Genomic DNA, 21,074 nt, shown 5'->3' with positions numbered 1-21,074 from the left:
GACCCGGCTAGTGAGCACACCCGGTGTTTTGGGTCTTTGGAGTGGGGCCGACACGTTCTGTCTTTTCTTTGACCGCATGTTTTTAGGATGTCCTGGTGTCTAACCTCAGCCATTGAACCGGGCGTGTGACCAAGACCTATGTCTAGAAAAATTGTAGGTTTTACTGGCAGCGTGTGGTGGCTTGGATATTGATGAACCTCTTTGACCTTACATAATGTTTTTCGTTGGGTATAACGCCCGCAAGCCAGGGAGAATGAAAACTAATTTGAAGGGAAACTGATATTCCCTTTAGAATCCCGAATAGTTTTGTGCAAATTCGATTAAGAAAGTGAAGCATTCGAAGATATATCACCTGAAACTTGGGTAAAAATGCTTAGGCTAGTACGGCAATTAATTTTGCTGTCTTACGATCGATTTCGCAGCATTTTATTTAGGGTGCGTGTGAGTGCGTGTGAGCGTCAAATCGGGTGTGAAATTAACCTGCGGGTCTCGCAAACGTCCCGCCTCATGTAGTTGGTTCTGATCATTATCCGTGTCGCTCCCCTTTGAGAGTGTTCGCTCAAACCGCCTGATGGATTTTTTCGTCGTAAGGAGTGGCTTGCAGACCCCTATCGTGGACTCCGATCAGGCATGGCAGGCATGGTGACTCGGTAGGGTAATTTTTGGCCTTCAGAGAACTTATGCAGGGTCATTATAACACGTTCGATTTAATCTTCAACAACAGTTAGCAGATTTTGGCTTCTTGGCCGGTTAGCGTTTCGCTGGTTGTTGGCCGTAAATGTTAGTTACTTAGTATTATCATGCTTGTGAGAAGTGTTGTCGGCCGCGATGAACATAGCACCGTGTTCTGTCTCCTGGTACGTCCCCTGACCCTGTCGTCTCCTGGCACGCCCCTGGCCAGATCGCAAGGAGATTGTGAATGGTGATCAAACATGCGTTATCAAGGAATGAGGAGGAGAATGTTTGAACGGTCCTTGAGAAGGCATAGAGGTCGCAAAAACAGCCACAGCTCTCTGTGCGCTTCAGAACATTATCATGGCATCTCCAATGAATGAGGACGATAGATCTGCCACAAAAGGCCCCGGTGTTCATGAAGTATTCCGATGTTTCCAATTTTTGAGGGTCTGGCAGGCATGTCCAGTGAATTGATAATGAATGTTGGGTTCATGAGTAAATGTTGCGCAAACACATCATCCAGTACAACTGTGTGACCTGGGAAATCTTCACCAGCGACATGTAACCATCACCATCACTATAGCCCAGCTCACGATTAATATCAACAACACCCAATTTTGAAGTGGCTCAGTGGGGCAACATCCCACGAGTGGAAGGACTTCCGGCTGGTGGCAGCGCCCACGACGTCGGGCGAGGTCAGGGGCGCGACAGGCTGTCCCCAGCATTGCGGCATGTTCAGCTTTCGCCACAAAATGATGCCGTTGAGTAGAAATGTCACGATCGAATGTTGGGTCAGGGTTCACGCAAAAAACACTGATCGGGGCGAGCCCGTATCCCAGGAACTCATCGCGTATAACGGCTTCTACTTTTTTACAAAGAAGAAATTGATTGATGAAATTAATTGATTGCTTGATTGAAGTTGAAATTGAATGAATTGATGATGAAGATTAAACAGAGTAGAAATTGATAGCGTGTGCTGTTTTAAAGTTCGTTTTCACTAGATTCAAATGCATTAAACCTGTTGAAAATCCTTTGAGTACCAAATATGCGTGCATGGTAAAAAAGATTCCTAAACTAGCGTAATTTATCGATGGCAGTTTGAACTTGAGCCTGTGCTGTGGGTAACATTAGTTGCGGCAGTGCTGAGACATGCCAAAAATAAGCAAGCGAGATGCCAATCGGCACAGAAAACATGTGGTCGCGGGTTTGAGGTAGTCTAAAATCTTATCCGCGTTTTCCACCTGTGAACGTTTTAGACTCGTGGTTTTAGCCAGTAGAGATCACGGTCATTGTGATGCGTGTTTTGGTGCAGCTGAGGCAAAGAACATTGTGGAATTCACTCAGCATCAACCACTCCATAAAAAGATACGATTAGTTCATCCTCGTATCCAGTCAACATTGGCCACCTAGGGCTCTTTACAGTTTTTACTTGGAGGTCGTTTCTAGCTGTGGGACGAAGCCGGCCTCTAGATGGGCTTCTAGCTGGGCTGCGGTTGGTAAGAGGGGAGGGTGTAAGCCTAGTAGTGGCGGGCCTCACCCTCGTGCGTGACGTCAGCGACGTAGCCGGAGAAGACATCGGGGACGTTGTAGGTCACTTCCTGGGTACGGCCGCCGGGAAAGACAACAGGGGATATACAAAATGTTTAAAAGATTGCGCATGGAAAGTCTTGTCTCAAAATGCTAGTGTGTCAACAGAGCTTTGAATTTTCCTTTTCCTGGCACGATCGGCGTCGCCTGCGTTTGGTTGTCAAGTTCGATTTTGCTGTTGGTTTCGCGATGCTCGCATGGCGGGCCGATCCTCGAGACTCGTGCTGACTCACATAGGGGCTTTTTTCTTAGAACAGTCACCAAATTGCCCGATTCAAGTTGGTTTTTGAAGTGGAGAGTGACAAAGCACTAATCCCTGTCTTGGGCCTGTATCACGCTCCCCAGCCATGGCGACTGGACAAGGCCACGTTTGGCTTCAGGGAACTGAAGCAGGGGTGTGAGTCATGTTCGACTTAAATGCCATAAACAGATACGTTTCTTGTAGTTTGTTTACAGGACGCTCATTATGGTTTGTTTATAGGTAAGCGTTTCCCTGGTTATAAGGGATGAAGGTTAGTTACTTACGCGCACCTGTGACCGCTTGCAAGTAGTAGTTTTATCAGAAATGGTGCGTAAATACGTCATTGGATGATACAGTGCAGGTCTTGCGCAGGTCGCAACTTCCATTCGTAAAAACTCTTTTCGTGGGTTAGTTTAGGTCTGGCAAACTTATGCGAATAACCTGTGTCGCCAGCAGGTGAAACCAAGCCACTAGTCCCCATCTACCTGATACGCTGAACTGAATCAGCTCAAATCAGGCCAACTAGTCCGTCGGATTTCTGGGACATCCGGAGATGAATGCAAATAGATCTATCTTCAGTTAAAAAAAAACTCGAATATTGGGGAATATGCGGTTGAAGATGCAGTTGCATTCAAAGTCAAATAAGCACGGAGCACTGAGCATAACTGTATGTTTTGTAAAGTAATTTTTAAGGTGTCGAGGAACGGTTGAGCTTAAGCGATGCGCTTGCAGCATGTGATATGCATGGCAGTACCACTGAGACACATTCCGAAAGTTTAGTTCTTGAGTTATTATCCAGTGTACCAAACATTAAGAGCGCCTGGGAGAACGTCTGACCCATTTGCATCAATCCCGTGAGCGTGTGGTATTATTTATTCTAACCAGTGGAGACTATGGTCATTATGGCGTCTGTTTTCAGTGCAAAAGTGACTCAAAACGTTGCGCGATTTATTAGGGAACGACCATTCTATAAATACATACGACTCGTTTGTCCTCGCATCCATTCACCTTATATCCCGCGTCGTCATGGTTGAGACTTGTGTTCTAGTAGGACTTGGCCGGCTTGTAGGCGGGCTTGTAGCTGGGCTGCGGGTGGTAAGAGGGGCGGGCGTAGGCCTGGTCGTAGCGGGCCTCACCCTCGTACGTGACGTCAGCGACGTAGCCGGAGTAGGCATCGGCCACGGTGTAGGTCACCTTCTGGGTACGACCGTCGGGAAGGACAACAGAGTAAGAACCATGGGTGCTGTAGCCATCACGGCCCTCCTGGGCGTTGAACTGGGGCTCGTAGTCTCCGTAGCCATGGACGTCGTAGTTGAAGTCGTACTTGGCCGGCTGGTCGTAGCTCTGTTGCTGGGCCGGGGCGTAGCTGGGCTTGTGGTAAGCCGGGGCCGGGGCGTAGCTGGACTGATGGTTGGCCGGGGCCGGGGCCGGGGCGTAGCCAGTCTGATGGTGGACCGGGGCGCTGTAGCCGGGGGCGTTGCCGGCGGCGGCAACGGCCAGAACAGCGGCAACCACGAAGAACTGGAAGCAGGTTGTGCGTGTCATAGTACTGACACCATTTACACAAGCCATTCACCGTTTGCGTTTTTACATTGACTTTATGGAAGGAAAGGACACCCCACAAACACCGTATTGCTCTATGCCTCGGTCTAGCACTGACTGAGGACATGAATAGACAGCGCATCAAGCAAAGTGTTCTTCGCTGTCCTTTGTGGGAAATGATATGTTATACAGGCAATACAGGCAACTGTCATCCGGCAAAAAAGTTGTTTTTCCTCAACCTTAACGAGCACGCATCCGTGTGGCATTGCCTTGAGGTGTATCCAGAACATGCCTGGCATGCGCACTGTCTCACATCCCGAACACTTGCCTTCATGTCGTGCAGTAGGGTGCGTGGGATCAACTGATACCAGCCGTGGTGGTGCCCCGCCTTTTATGCTGTGACAGACGGCTGGCCGGTGTTCGTGGCCTGTGGGCATGATATCTGGGAAAGGGGAAGGGCGGGTGCGGCGTGTGACCTCAGCTCGGGAGACCAAGGACGCTAGATATGGGCCGCCGTGACCTGTGGTCACCGTGCGACACTTGAGCTGGGGACAGCCGCCACTGGTTTTATGTGCTCCGCCTTGAAATGGCGGTAATGGTTACGCGCTCCGCCTTGAAATGGTGTCTTTTGGTCGTAGCAACGTTTTTGGACGCTTCTGCAGCATGACTGTTTGTCCCGACTGATAAGCACTCACAGTTCTTGAAGTCCTTGGAATGGGTCTTGCACATCTTGTGCTACTGGCTGCAGGTCTTACTGATGTTAGGGGATTGTGAGATATCAACCAACGAACCGGTATTAGCCATGGCTTCACCGAGAAAAGCAGCAAGTGAAAATGATAAGCAATCTATCTTTGTCCTGCTTCGGCAGTGATGCTCCTGTAAGTCTGCAGTAACGCGTCCCGCTGGATGAGGTGCGCTCGAGCCATAGAATGTTTTTGAAGTTATGTCATGGGTTTATTTCTTCTGGAGCTGTAAATATGTTTGAACAATTGCTCAATACAATGCAGCTGCAAATATTGGTGAATATTTACCACTGTTTTTTTTTTTACAGGTAAGCGTTACGTTGCTGGTCGCTGGCTTCCGGAGCGTCGCTGGTTACTATGGAGGAAGATCAGCGAGTGCGTATTACGTTTTTTGACAAATTTTGAACTCATGAAGCCTAGTGTGAGTTCTGGGGTCACAATTTATGTCATGATCGGTGGCGAGCAAGCTTTGGAGAAGTTGCATGAGGCGCATGTCTCTGTCATCGCTCTGCTTTTTTTGCTGTAAGAAATTGACGTCCGTTGAGGGACAAGGAGTACACCATGTTATCGCAAACCGTGCGCAATGCAATCCTGGCGTATCTGAAGCTGCTCTTATTGTTACTTTGAGCAAAGGACAGCGAATGGACGCCGGTCAGCGCGACCTTGGCTTTTTGGGGGACACGATTGGCGTCTAATACTGGTTGCATCACAGCAGAGTATCCAGGATTTGCCACTGGTCAGTAAAACTGGCTTTGAATGACTACGAGCACTTGATGAGATGTTCCGCAATTCTTTAACCTTTCGTATCACTGGTCCCAGCCAGTGTGAGCTATCACTGGGGCGGCTGCAAGCCGAACGAGTCCAAAGAATGGTGTCCAGCGCCCCGGCGCCAATGGCATGGGAGTTCATCATCGGGCGAAACGGCTACCGAGCTCTCGGGCCAAGCGCTTGTGAAACGGGCGGGAGGCAACGGGGAAGCAACGGGATAATGACTCACACAAACAGTGGCAACCCTCGTGCATTTGTTCCGATGCTGTTGCTTGGTGGTTGGGCGTGGTTTGGTCGTTCCGTCGGACGTCACCGCCTTTGCTCCAGGTGTAACCACTACGCTCTGCTTAAACGTGCAGGAACGGACGAATCGCGACACCAAAGGTTAAGATGTCAGATGGGGCGGCGTGTTGGTGTGAGGTGCTACATCACCCGCAACACCAAAGGTTAAGATGTCAGATAGGGCGGCATGTTGGTATCAGGTGCTACATCACCACCATGTTAAGATGTCAGATAGGTCGGCGTGTTGGTATAAGGTGCTACATCACCACCATGTTACCTCCTCATGGAATTAATACGTGAAGCGTAATTAATTCATAATGTGAAAGAGCTAAAGACCGCGGGTCGAAAACAAGTTCACATACCGGCGATCAGGTGCCGGAGCGAGATGAAGGTAACTGTTTCTGATGGAGTAGAAAACGAACAAGCGTTCCAGCAAAAGCATGAATAAATGTGTGCATGATCTCACTTGCCATCGTCCGCACACTATGGTTGCGCCTCTTTTCAGTCGTTTTGACGTATTGCTGTCAGATCTTGGCGACCAAAGAAGGCAGATACATGAAACCAGCTGTGCAAAGTAAGCGAACTTACCGTCGACAAATCATTAAGGTGCGAAAGTTTTTCGACCCAAAGGCACACCAGTAACATATTAGAAAGCCGCCATGTCATCATGTCTGATACCTACATCAAAACTGGATGTTGTATAAAACGAAACAGATTGGGCCTGTGAAATCCCATTAATGCGTGTCCAGTTGATGGTCGTCACTATCTACCCAAGAGGTGGGTGTTTCGATACGTTCGCCTCAGTCACGGAAAACGTAAGCCAATCCGAATTCGTTGCCGTCGATTCAAATCACGAGGCCATAGTTGTCTGTTGCGCTACGCTAAAGAAACGCGCCCCTGCCTACCAATCATGAAAGTGGGATACACCAGGCTGCATATTGTATTTTTTTTTTAAATGCTACAAGCTGCATTGGCTTATGCTTGGGTATTATCTGCGTGGTGATAATCACATCTGTTATCACAGCGCTCGTCTCACAGCACAAAAAAACAACTTACGGGATGTCATTGCGGCACGTGGTTTGGAACAGTTTGTGGTTTATTCAGCAACAATTGTGCCATAAATACATTCGACTAGTTTTTTTCTCGCACCCATACATCATTTACTCTGCTCTTACGGTTGGGGCTGGTTTTCTAGTTGTAGGACGCAGCCGGTTTGTGGGCGGGCTTGTAGCTGGGCTGCGGGTGGTAAGCGGGGCGGGCGTAGGCCTGGTCGTAGCGGGCCTCACCCTCGTACGTGACATCAGCGACGTAGCCAGAGTAGGCATCGGCAACGGTGTAGGTCACCTTCTGGGTACGACCGTCGGGAAGGACAACAGAGTAAGAGCCCTGGGTGTTGTAGCCATCGCGGCCCTCCTGGGCGTTGAACTGGGGCTCGTAGTCTCCGTAGCCGTGGACATCGTAGTTGAAGTTGTACTTGGGCGGCTGGTCGTAGCTCTGCTGGTGGGCCGGGGCGTAGCTGGGCTTGTGGTAGGCCGGGGCCGGGGCGTAGCGGGGCGGGTGGTAAGCCGGGCGCCCGTAGCTGGGGGCGTTGTCGGCGGCGGCAACGGCCAGAACAGCGGCGACCAGGAACAACTGGGAACATACCCAGTGTGTCATGGCGCTGGCCGCTTTTACACATGCCTAAGCTATACTTGTGCATCGACTTCAGTGGAACAGACGCACGTTAATACACCAAAGGTCGTGTCTCTAGCGATCTGGCCTAATATATGGATGTAGCATGTTTGTTGGCATTACCTATTGGCGGTGCATGAGACATGTTGTCTCGTCGCTGTGCTTCATATTTACTGCGGTTCTTTACGGCAGGTTATGGGACGTAATGTAGTTGAGCAATGTAGGCAATGTGCAAATACAGGCAAATACAGGCTGAAAAAATAGAATGATTTTCTGTTGAATTCAATCGAAGTAGTATCATCAGCAAAGTGGTGATTACTTCAGATACATCCTTAAAACTCTGGTCTGTGACTGTACACTGCTTCATCTCCCGAACACTTGCCTTCATGTTGTGCATTAGGTTGCGTGGAATCAACTGATACCACACGCAGTGGTGTCTCATCTTTTATACTGCGGCTGGCGGCTGGCGGCTGACCGGCTTTCACGGCCCGTGGGCATCACGTGCAGGAGGGAGGAGGGAGGGGTCAGACGGGTGTGGTCACCTGACCTCAGCTCCAGAGGCCGGGCACGTGCGATATGGGTTAGAGTGACCTGTGGTCGCCGTGCGATACTGGAGTTGTGGACAGTTGCTACTGGCTTTGTGTACCCCGCCTTGAGATGGCGGTAGTATGCAGTGATGATTTCGGTTAACACGCACTCGGTTGTGGGTCAAATTGACCCATGAAGGTTTTTTCCAGAATGGTTTCCGAACGGCGGGGCGTAGCTGCGCCAAATTTTGCATAGTTATACACAAATGTATAGCGGATCGTTTGGTATAAAAAATTAGACGTACTTTGTAAGATTGCTGGCCTGCGGCAGGTCAAAGTCAGGCCGTGGATTCAGCAAAGTCAATTTGTAGGGAATCGTTCATTCTAATGCAAAAACCGAGCGTTAGACGAAGCCATACATTTCTGAGATACCTAACTAAGCAACAAATAATTGGGCGAACAAATTTAATTGACCAAGGGCCAAGTATGAAGCTCAGACCAAGGCCAATACCAACCTGTGTTATTACTCTAGGGTTTGCTGTACGGTGTGGTTGCTGATGCTCATTTCAAATTGGTTGATTACAGGAACCACATTGTGCATCTTCGGTGGACTTCTTGTGGGGCACAGTAGGTCACTGACCGAAAATGACCCGGGTCAACGTTTTGTTTTGGGAACACACTGCCGAGTGAAATCCTTGTCGCTCACTCAAATAGAAAACTCAAAGCAGTCTTACTTAAGTTGTTCAGTGCATTAGCGAGGAACATTATTCACATAGATAAGGCAGTAGTAATAGCCTTATTCGTCGGAGAAAACCAGGAGAATGGCCAAATAGGTGGGTTGACATTTCGGCAACATGCCTTTTTCGAAAAAAGAGCAGAAATCTGCATTTCTGCTATTGTCTCGATAAAGACATGTTGTCGAAATATCAACCCAACTATATGTCCATTCTCCTGGTTTTTCTCCGAGGAATAAGACTATCAGGACTGTTTGATCAAAGCGGTCTTGTGTGGTTTTGGTCACCATGATCCTCAAAAGTCAGACAAGGTCAGCGACCTTCAATGAGCATGCGTCCCTTCCCTTTCTTTAGAACAGGTGTATACGTTTTGGGGGCACTTTGAAGACCAATTTGGAGTTTGACCCTATTTGACCCGAAGGTTATGACGAAGAAACCTCAAACTTTAACCTAAGTGAGTTCACGTACAGGCATTACCATTACACGTACATTACCTCCTGTAAATGTGGTGTTTCTAGCTCTCTTAGTTCCGGAGATCTCAGCGGGGTCAAATTGATCCACCACCCGAGCGAGTGGTATCCAACCTGCCACCCTGGCGCGTGTTAAGTGTTTTTGGGGCACATCAGTAGCGCGACCGTTTGGCGCGAGAACTTAACACGCGAAATGCTAATGAAGTACCTGAACGGGACGTGTGCAGACCTGTGCGGGACCTTGCTACTTTAGGAGCCATGTTTGTGGGTATTTTAATGTGGCGTGCGTTCCAGATATTCACGCACATCTCGAATTCAGTCACCGGCTATCGAAACACTCCAGAAAGAATGGGAATGCTCTTACTGTTGGGATTGACTTTCAGTACATTTGATGGTCAGGTTCGGTGTGACGTTTCACGGAGCCATGGCTGTGGTCCGCCCCTATCTCGTGATCCGTCCCTCTCATGGTTCGTCCCTCCCATAGTTCGTCCCTCTCATGGTCCGCCCCTTCTGTGGTCTGCATTTTTCATGGCCCGCCTCGATTGTGTTCCGCCTCTCTCATGGTCGGTCCCTTGCATGGTTTGCTTCTGTCATGGTCCGTCCTTTGCATGGTATTGCCCGTCGCAATCGGGATCCGCCCTCTCGTGGTCGGCTGTTGCTTAACGGACTTCAGTGTACACGAAACCGCGACCTTTTGCTGTCAACTTCTTCACCAGGACGAAGTAGTTGGCTGCACAAAATCTTTCATTTTTGGTGTGGTTTGGTCAATCACCGTAAATAGAGGTTTTGTTATGAAATAGACGCTTGACACCCACACTCCTGTGTGGCCGGCTGGTCAGCACACAAGTTCTTGAAATTCTCGCAATGAGGCTTGCCCGTGCCGTCTTTTCATTGGCCGAATGTCTTCCTGTTGACTTATGGGGGCGCCAATGACCACTTCAGTTGACGCACACTTAAAACACAATAGCTAACTGTTGCGCTATGCCTGATATTGGTCGCTGAAGCGGTCGTAGCCATGAGCTGTGGCCTGGCAGTTAGTCAGTAATGAGAGGTTCATGCCCGTGGCGCCGCGCGAGAAGGCGCTGCTACTGACCTGGGTAGCTCAGCTACCAATGACGTAGCATGGGTTTCAACAAGATGAAGTGGATTTTGGTTGACGCAGGTGCGTAACCACAATTCTCCTCCCGGTGGGGCAAATATCAAGTTGACGCCGAAGCGTTATGAATTTGGAGTGATTTCTGGCGAAATTGCTCTGTATCTAACGTAAACATTATGGCTCACGAGGGCCATGTCCCCCGCGACCCCTTTCCCCTGGGCTGCGACCCTGAGTTAACATGTGTGGGTGATCAACACTCATGGATCACTCGGACACATCCACACGCAATGTTGCTGGCGTGAATGGTCTGACCGGTTGAACCTGCCGTGTGCGAAAATTCACGGCAATCCACGCAGCTGTCTGCTGTGCATCGAGCAAAAAGCTATCTGCAGATACGTGTGACAGACAAACGTATTTTTTGTCGTATATTAGGGATTTAGGTATGGGGGGGCATCTATGCTACGCGGATCACAAAAAGGACGTATGAGCCTAGCCCCCTGATATTTTTCTTCCAAATTAGCTTGCAAATAGATTCCATGAGCACATAAATATTTGTAAACATTTATCCCTGGGTAACCTCTGGTGCCATATCCAGAGGTCACAACCTCCGAAGCCTACACATGTTTGAGTTGGTTAAAAGTCGAATAAGTGGATTTAGTGAATCCAAATAATAAATCCAGACATGGTTCGCTACCGATATAGCAACTTCCCTCAATTTTCTATGGGAAAATTTTCAGTGACCACAGTTGATCCGTGGAAGAAAGCAATTTGAAATTTTACAGTTTGGCACCGTCTTGCAAGCGCCAATGCTAGTGAGTATTTCACCTTGTATGCATCGCACTACCTAAAAAAAACGACAAAAATAGCGTTAGGAAGTGGAAGCTGCGACGCTAATGAAATGCCGTTTATTGCATGTTTATGACATTGACTTGAGCTTTGAATCCATCGTTTCTACGTAAAAGATGTGTCGCACCGAATACGAATGTGCATATATGTTTAAGGTATACATATATACATATATGTATGCATATATATATATATATATATATATATATATATATGTGCATATTTTTACATATATCTGTATCCATGTATATGCATGTTTGATACAAAACGCCCACAGTTTCCGCATAACGAGCTTTTTGATGCATCATTCGAGGTTCCGGGATTTCGGCTCAGCAGTATCGTTAAGATAAAAGATTCTTCGTACGAAATCACTCATACATTTGTGGATACCCGTGCATGCTAATGTTCGGACACCTACATTTTTGGACCAGCCCCTGCGTGCAAACGGCTCGATTTGCATCCCTAATGTTTCCCAGGCAAGTATAGGACTTTACTTCGCCTGACCATGCTGCTGAAACGTCGTTTGTTACGCTGCCACGAGGTCGTTTGTTGACGATTCTAAGGTGGTCCGAAATGGTTGCATCAGCCACGCGAGTGTTTGAAATGATTGATTGCATCAAGTGGAGATGATCGTCAGTTTTAGTTGCGTTTTCGGCGCAAAAAAGGCAGAACGTGTGCGATCTATTCGGCAACAAGCACTCCATCAGTAAATAGCAGTCAACATTCACCAGCTATGACTTAGCAGCTCTGTCTGGTGCTCGTTTTCTAGTAGGACTTGGCCGGCTTGTAGGCGGGCTTATAGCTGGGCTGCGGGTGGTAAGAGGGGCGGGCGTAAGCCTGGTCGTAGCGGGCCTCACCATCGTACGTGACGTCAGCGACGTAGCCGGAGTAGGCGTCGGCAACGGTGTAGGTCACCTTCTGGGTACGACCGTCGGGAAGGAAAACAGAGTAAGAGCCCTGGGTGTTGTAGCCATCGCGGCCCTCCTGGGCATTGAACTGGGGCTCGTAGTGTCCGTAGCCGTGAACGTCGTAGTTGAAGTCGTACTTGGCCGGCTGGTCGTAGCTCTGCTGGTGGGCCGCTGGCGGCTGGTAGCTGGACTTGTGGTGGGCCGGGGCCGGGGCGGCGGCGTAGCTGGTCTGATGGTGGACTGGGGCGCTGTAGCTGGGGGCGTTGTCGGCGGCGGCAACGGCCAGAACAGCAGCAACCAGGAAGAGCTGGAAACATGTTGCACGTGTCATAGTGCTGATACGCAAGTGCGGTTACCCTGTGTGTTTATGCGATGATTCTATCGAAAGAACGGACACACGGCAATGCACCATGTCCTGAATGTTTCGGGCGATTGCTGCCTGAGGACATGAATAGAGGGCGCATCAAGTAATGTATATCTTCCCTGTCCTTCAGACCTACTGTTGCCGCATGCAGCTCACTGCGAGAAATGATGCACAAGAGCATTACAGCCAACTGTCATCTGGCAAAGGCAGTGTTTTTCCTTCACTTCGGCGAACACGCGAACAACAAAACAAAACAAAACTTACGGGGCCGGGGCGAATAAGTGTGGCGTTAACTTGAGGTGTATCCAGAGCATGCCTGGCATGTGCACTGTCTCACATCCCGAACACTTGCCTTCATGTCGTGCAGCAGGGTGCGTGGGATCAACTGACAACAGCCGTGGTGGTGCCCCGCCTTTTATGCTGTGACAGACGGCTAGCTGGTTTTCTAGCCTGTGTGCATGATATCTAGGGTAGTGGAGGGGCAGGTGCGGCGTGTGACCTCAGCTCGGGAGACCAGGACCGCAAGAGATGGGTCGCCGTGACCTGTGGTCACCGTGCGACACTTGAGTCATGGACTGCCGTCGCTGGTTTTGTGTACTCCCCCTCGAAATGGCGACGGCGTGTGGTGGCGGAAACGGTTTGGAGCGCGTGTAGCCACTGCGTCACCCGTTGAATCGGACTTGGCCATACCGTGAATCGCGTACAGTCAGAGGGCAATCCTTTGTGTAACCGCTCGCTCCCCCCCCCCCCCCGCCCCCACTTTCTCTTTATCCCCGTGTGACCTGGGAGGTGGTTGGTCGGGACCATTGTGAATGCACCCGCGAGACCAGTGTGAATATTGTTTTGCCGTAGCAGTCGGCTTCGCTGAAAAATGACTGCGTTTTGTGAGCAATTTTATCCACCAGTTGCAAATTATTCTCCACTGAATATTTATGGTTTCTGACAAGTCTCAAAGAATGCAATCGAGTAATGCATTTGATGGTCACTCTGACCCACCGTTATCGCTGCAACGAATGAAGCCACTAAAGCCGACTATGCATTTCCGACCGCGTGCGCGTTTGGTCGTTCCACTCAAAATGCTCGGCGGCGATGACTGAACGATCAACCAGTGGCATGTTGGTTGTGCGAGAATGAAAATTGTAACTCTACAGGTAAAGTTGATGTTTGAGCGGGATCGTGCACAGAATGAGGACGAAATCGGTGTTAAATGCAAGAAATGAATCAGTGTATGCTGTGATGTACATTTCGGCACAAACCTGGCTGCATTTCCGACGCCAGCGTGTTGTCAGCACAGTTTTTGGAAATGCTGACATTCTCCGCTTCTCCGACGATTGCTGGCGCAGCCCTGCGTCGCGCAAACCCGTATTGGGCTCATGATACGCAGCCGGTACGTTGGTCGACAATTTGAAATTGGACTGGTGTCCCCACCCGCTCTGGCTGCCGTGTTGTGGCACATATTGTCAACAGAAAACCAGGAACCGACAAATCTATCTTGACCGCTCGTGTGCGTGGCACGTTGCACTTGGCACGGGACGTGCAAATGCACACGTGACACGACCCGATTTCCCGTTCGATCGCCCATAGGGACGTGACAGTTTGTTGTCGCTCCGACCCCTGGTTACCGAGATGTGGCCACGGTTTCGAACGGTCGCTCGTTTGCTTTATCGTGCGTCACATGCTCAGGCTGCTCGTGCAAAACTGATTGTGCTCAAAACGGCCATTCTGGCACGTGCCACGTCCAGATCCGGACGTCAGCGTCAGCGCCTCGCGAGCTACCTGTGGGAAGCCGTTTCGTGCACCCGCCTATCATGGCTGCATTTCATGCAACTTGTAACCATCATGTAACTTTGTATTTTATTGATTTTTTGTAGAATACTTCGTATCACCTATCTGCTATTCATTGTCTTTTCCATCAGTGGTGCCGCATACAACGCTGGGATTGTTTTTATTCACATTACGGCTGCCCAGCTTTCACTTTAAGTTTTGACCATGTGCCACCATGTTGCTTTATTTTATCCGATGCCATGACCCATCAGCCGTGTGTTAAACATATACTTGAGTCAAAAGACCACCTGGAAGTAGTTGAACATTTACCTGTTGCTCACTTATTTGTAAAATTTAAACATACTTTAATACACTTTCATCCAATATTCAAAATCGGCTTGTTCAAAACTAACGGAAAATTTCACCAACGACTGACTGCCAACCTAATGGGTCCCCTTCGGTTTTTGGTGTCCTAAATTGTCAGTCTCCGAATGGCATCACTTATCCCGGGATATCTCGTAAATCGAACAAAACCACGTTTGTATGATCTGTTAATGAAGGGATACGTGTACCAAAGCCATGTATATTGTCAATTAATGGAACTAAACAATAAGTCCCCAAATAGTTACTCGATCTGGAACTTGAAACCCAAATATGTTTCAGAAAACTTCACTCGGAAGGTCGGCAGGCACTGAAAGTTAAATACGCATTAAGCATCAAGCTTAAATGCATGCTATGTGAACTATTTTTAAAGGTATAAAGGGACGGTTGGCTTTAAACTACACGTTTTCAGCTTGTAAGATGCGTTGCAGCAGCACTTAGACTTATACTGAAGTTGGATCTCTTGAGATTCTCTGCATCAATCGTGTGAGCTTTTAGTGTTATTCATTTTAACCAGGGCAGATAATGGTCTTTACAACATGTGTTTTCCGTGTAAAAATGTCATAGAACATTGCGGGATTTATTCGATAACAGCCATCCTATAAATACATACGGCTAGTTTATCTTCACACCCATACGACAGTTATCCTGTCTTCATGGTTGGAGCTTGCTTTCTAATAGTGGGAAGCAGCCGGCTTGTGGGCGGGCTTGTAGCTGGGCTGCGGGTGGTAAGAGGGGCGGGCGTAGGCCTGGTCGTAACGGGCCTCACCCTCGTACGTGACGTCAGCGACGTAGCCGGAGTAGGCATCGGCCACGGTGTAGGTCACCTTCTGGGTACGGCCGTCGGGAAGGACAACAGAGTAAGAGCCCTGGGTGCTGTAGCCATCACGGCCCTCCTGGGCGTTGAACTGCGGCTCGTAGTCTCCATAGCCGTGGACGTCATAGTTGAAGTCATACACTGGCGGCTGGTCGTAGCTCTGCTGGTGGGCCGGGGCGTAGCTGGCCTGGCGGTGAGCCGGGGCCGGGGCGTAGCTGGTCTGATGGTGGACCGGGGCCCCGTAGCTGGGGGTGTTGTCGGCGGCGGCAAGAGCCAGAACAGCGGCGACCAAGAAGAACTGAAAACATGCCGCATGTTTCATAGCGCTTACTGTCTTTACACATGCATAGTTAACTATTACCTATGTGCGTTGGCTTTATCGATGAAATACACACCATCATGTACTAAATGCTGGGTGCTGGAGGTGATGCTTTCCCGAGCACGTCTGCAGACAGGACATAAAGTCAACTGTACGGACGCTGTCCTTCAGAACTACTGCTGCCCCTTACGGCGTACTGGCGGATATAATGCGCAGGAGTATTACAGACAACAGCGTCCCTGCAAAGGACGTGTTTTCCTCTAGCGTATGATGGATAACACTTCCTTTGTCCCTTCCAATGAACACCCGTGAAAGGCAATGGCTTTCGTTTCATCTATACCATGGAAACCTTACGGCTTGCCCCCTGCGCCACGTGCCGAACACTTGCCTTCATGTTGTGCGGTAGGTGGTGTGGGACCAAGTGATACCAGCCGTGGTGGTGTCTGACCTTTTATACCGCGGCTGGCTGCGGTGGGCCCGGCCCTTGGTCATCGTGTACAAGAGAGAGTGTGAGGGATAGGTGTGGCATGTGACCTAAGCTCCGGAGACCGGGGACGCACGATATGGGTCAGAGCGACCTGTGGTCACCGTGCGACACGCGGAGTTATAGACACCCGCCACTGTCGGCTGTGTGCTCGTACTTCAAATGGCGATTGTGTCTGGTAATTATCTTGGGTAGGTAGTTTGTCTCACGTCTTCACCATGGTCCTTTGCTCGGCTGGTCAACACACAAAATTCTTGCAATTCTTGGAACGGGCTTTCATTGGGCGCCAGATGAGCACTGCAGTCGGCGCGCCCGAAAACCCTAGTAAACAAGAAACAAAAGGGCTTCATGCTTTGTTGTTTTTTTTACTGCTAGCTTTATTGCTGTCTTAGGCCTGCATATCTGTCATTTTGCCGGGCGTAGACAAAGTTATGGCGAGAAAAGTAGTACGTAACGGTGGCGACATTCCATGGCACAGTGGTCACGTTTTCTACCCGGTCCCTCAGAATTGTTTCCAAATTTGTATGCATTTAGATCTCATGAAGCAATGAACATATGAAGATGTTACCCTGTGCGACGTCTGAACTCACGGCCAAAGGTCACTGAAATTCTGACGTTCATGCAGGGTATTTTGGTTTCAAGATGTAAAAAAACTTTGGAATTAGTGATCTGACAACCTATTGTGTGTTTCCTTATTCCGTACAAGTATTAATGTTAGCAATATACCACGTCGAAATTTGCGGTAACTCCGTTTTAGATTTTTAACTGAGCGTGACATTTGAAATTTTACATTTTACTTCCGCTGCGCAAGTTAAGTTTCTAGGAAAGTATCACCAGATATGTCTTATGCGGTCCTAAATGTGCGTGCTAGAACCACAACTTGTTGCAAATTATTAGCCCACAGCCGGGCCTGCCCCGGCCATAGGTATCCTATGCCCATTGCCCATAGCCTAGGTATCCACCCCGTGAAAGACCGTTTTCTACTATGTTGAGCCGGCATCAACCTGCATATACGTTATAATTGTGATGTGCGCTCTGTCATGTCTTCTTCATTTTAACCGTGTACATACACATGCAAAAAATGGCATGTCAGGGTCATCTCATGCAAAGCATTGTTTGGCTAGGATCACTGATGTTGCTTAGAAACAGTGGTAAAAGTAATCGGTCTATAAAATTCGTATTTATCAAATTAGGTCTTAAGCGCTGTGATGGCAGCTTCCAACCATGCATGAGAAAAAAGGAAGGGGAATTTAAGATGGCTCATCGCCAAAATGTACCAGAGATTTCGATGTCCTACCTCATCCCAGTGGCCCAGCGGCCATTTCTTGTAATACTAAATGCATGATCCGATCACTTTGCACTGGCAGAGTAATAAATGATGGATGTTTCAAGGTCTTAGGACGTGTCCACACCTCATTACATTGTGCATAAGCACAAACACCAGTCCAGTGCGTCATAATCGCGGCTATGCAATAAGCCGCGTTCAAGAAACAGGCGCAGGCTCTTTTATGCCTTTTGCTGTGCTTAAGTGGATATACCATGCAACAGGGCGTTATAAACACTGCATGGTAGTTTTGAAGTTGTCCGGATATCCCACGCATTACCATCCGCGCTCACGTCGCAACCATCGCCTCGCTATAAGCAAGGATAGCAGTAACATTTTGTCCATGAACATTTGCCACTCAAGCGGCATCTTTGACATTATTTAACGCCACTAAAAACGTCAGATATTTTAGAATGCTGCAGACAACTTTCTAACGCAAAAGAAGGCATTGAAATTTGTGTGGGATCGTTTTCTGCATTTTGAATAGCCTGATGACTGTTATTTTCGTTTTTTCTAATAATTTATTGGAGTCATACCTCAATTTGGAATTGTTGACACAGAATGCGCACAGGTACAGATATAAGAAGAGAGGGGCGTTGCATCATGAGATACATCCTGCAAAACAGACAAACAGACAAAAAACGTTTAAAATTTGCACTAAGTGCGTAACATTAGTTGAGAGCCGAATGCAACCCGTTTCATCTGGGAACCGTGCTCATGTGCGCTGGAAATGAATAACCCGGCGATTATATTTGTCCTGACCTTGAACGCTGCATGGCCAATGGGATAACAACATTTCAATGGCGTCATACTTACTTGGGTGTCCTTGAAATGGTCCACGCTGAAATAGTCTGCGCAAATGATCGGCCATATAGCTCGGAAATAGTGTTTTAGGTCCTCAGAGGAGCAAGGCTGTGAACTGCACTGAATAATCTTTTAGGTGGCTACTGCATTTTAATGTCCCATACAAACACGAGAGTCTCCCTTTAGGAGTGACCTGTATCATGCATAAAGACCCCTGCTGTGGTGGTATATTGTATCGTCTTCAGGCATGAATATGCAACGTCCAGACCACAGCTACTTTAGTTTCAACGACTGTTGCGCATGTAATACATCAGCAATTGCGGGCTGCACTGACACGTGCCTGAGGCTGGGGCGATGAAAAGCTCACAGTTTCCTTTTCGTTTCATTTATGATTGATACTGGTTGAAAGAAGTGGTTTGTGTATAAGACAAGAAACTTTGAGTGCAGCACAACATTACAATGACAACCAAGTGCAGTGTGTGAATGTATTTATGTTGTAGGTCTTCCGAACTGATGTACAACGGAATCAGGTTTTTGCGTTTCGTCAGATTTTTTTAGAAAATTCGGGTAGTTATTGAGCTTTTTTAGTGAGATATTTGTATAAAGCTGTTCAATTTGTGCAATCTGGTGCACTGGTATGCCATGTCTGCCATGGGTGTTTGTCGCTGGTGTTCTTTTTGAAAAAGTGGGAATGTGATATTTCATAATTGCTTTGTTTTGACATCACGCTGTGGTTTTTTGGATCGATTTGAAACTTCAGGAACAGCAAAATGCATTTTTTGTTTATTAGAATTGGTGACCCTCAAAAGCCGGTGCAGCAAGGCCCACAATCTGATCAAAAACCTGTGGGCTCTTCCGGGTCAGGTGTTGGGGGGATTGGCGAGCTGAAAAGTTGCGTCTCTTCTAGTACATGCCTTGAAAAGTTGTGAAGGAAAAAAGCTCAAGGGAGGTAGTGACCCACAGGATTGGTTGTATCTGCCCCACGTTCCCACCGTCAAATACAGATACAGAATGTGGGCCAATGGTCGCTCTCTAAAGGATGCAGTAGAATGTCTAGGTCGGCATCTTTTTTATTAATTTACCTGAGCCTTGTATGTATATATCTAATAGCAAAAAGTATCCTTGCGTATGTATGTATTTTTCGGTTCTCATCAGCATGCGGAGTCCCGCTAGATGCAAACGGCCTGATTTACCACGCTGATTTTTTCGCACATGAGGTATGCACATGCTGTGTTTACTGCACCCGAGTCTGGTGCACATACGCTGTCTGCTGCGCCGTCATAAGGTCATGCCAAACCAAGCCACCTAACCATTGGTCCCCAAATAGCTGCAACGCAGTGCGAATGCAGCAGAACAGCAGCCTAGGTGGTTAACGGCGTTTTTGGACGCACTCATAGCAAATAAACGGAAATCTACCTTGAAATTGATAAGGCTTGCGTTTTGAACTGCACTTCCGCGAGATTAAAATGCACTGAAATGGTTCAACATCTCTTGAGCACCGAATATAAATGGTTGCTGTCTGCAATACTGTACCTGCAATACCAATGCCTACAAGCTCAAGCCATCCATTTTCCATAGGCAATGTTCTTTGCAGCAATGCTCAGATAAATTCCATGATTTGAGGTGTTGACTTGCCAACTAGTTTAACGAACCATCGCTTGTGGCTATAAAAGATGTTAGCTGTTTTGCATCAATGACGTGAACGTTCGGGTTTTTTATTCTACCTAGCGGAGATTATGACAAGGCAACGTATGTTTCGGGCCATGCATGGTATAGAACTTTGCGCAATTTATTCAACAACCATTCAATAAATACATGCAGCAAGTACATTCACCCTCGCATCCAGTTGACCTTCGCCAGCTATTGTTATGCACGGTTTTTCGGATCCTGTTTCTAGCTGTAGGACGCAGCCGGCTTGTAGGCGGGCTTGTAGCTGGGCTGCGGGTGGTAAGAGGGACGGGCGTAGGCCTGATCGTAACGGGCCTCACCCTCGTATGTGACGTCAGCGACGTAGCCGGAGTAGGCATCGGCAACGGTGTAGGTCACCTTCTGGGTACGGCCGTCGGGAAGGACAACAGAGTAAGAGCCCTGGGTGCTGTAGCCATCAGCGGTCCTCCTGGGCGTTGAACTGAGGCTCGTAGTCTCCGTAGCCGTGGACGTCGTAGTTGAAGTCGTACACTGGCGGCTGGTCGTAGCTCTGCTGGTGGGCCGGGGCGTAGCTGGGCTTGTGGTAGGCCGGGGCCGGGGCGTAGCGGGGCGGGTGGTAAGCCGGGCGCCCGTAGCTGGGGGCGTTGTCGGCGGCGGCAACGGCCAGAACAGCGGCGATTAGGAAGAACTGGAAACATACCGAATATGTCAGCCTTAATTGTATTCCTTATCCAGGACTTCGGACGATGCACCTGGTAATACTAATTAGCACTAGTGTGCTGCATATTGCATGTGTGTGTGTATGAATTGACATCAGGTGTTGCATTATTGTGCTCTACAGCGGTCTTGCGTTTCTCTATCTCGACACATGTTATCGTCGACATTGTACATATGAGCGTAAGGTTGCCGTTTTGTGTACCGTTGTACGTGATCAAAACGGAACGTAAGGCATGGTCTTGACGGCGCAAACCCTTTTGGCGAGCACCTTGTGCGCTCTCACCTTCATGTTGTTGGGTCGGGTGGATGGGATCAACTGATGCTGACAGGTGGCCACGGCTCCGGTTTTATACGGTGCCGCGC

At 48.6% G+C, this 21,074-nt stretch overlaps 1 protein-coding gene across 1 annotated transcript; it reads right to left on the bottom strand.

The window, feature by feature from the left end:
* Positions 1-12,377: 12,377 nt before the first annotated feature.
* Positions 12,378-16,145, bottom strand: LOC119093611 (larval cuticle protein A3A-like). The gene is made up of 2 exons (XM_037216590.1): positions 16,124-16,145; positions 12,378-15,714 (listed from the first exon to the last, which is right to left on the bottom strand). Exons 1-2 carry the CDS (start codon positions 16,127-16,129, stop codon positions 15,274-15,276), a joined length of 447 nt encoding a protein of 148 aa, XP_037072485.1. The 5' UTR covers positions 16,130-16,145; the 3' UTR covers positions 12,378-15,273.
* Between the last annotated feature and the right edge of the window lie 4,929 nt (positions 16,146-21,074).

This window comes from Pollicipes pollicipes, unplaced genomic scaffold, assembly GCF_011947565.3.
Source record: "Pollicipes pollicipes isolate AB1234 unplaced genomic scaffold, Ppol_2.1 Scaffold_4002;HRSCAF=4701_pilon_pilon_pilon, whole genome shotgun sequence".
Classification (NCBI taxonomy): Eukaryota; Metazoa; Arthropoda; class Thecostraca; order Pollicipedomorpha; family Pollicipedidae; genus Pollicipes; species Pollicipes pollicipes.
The sequence above is the reverse complement of the archived record's forward strand: the minus strand, read 5'-3'. Positions and strand labels throughout refer to the sequence as shown.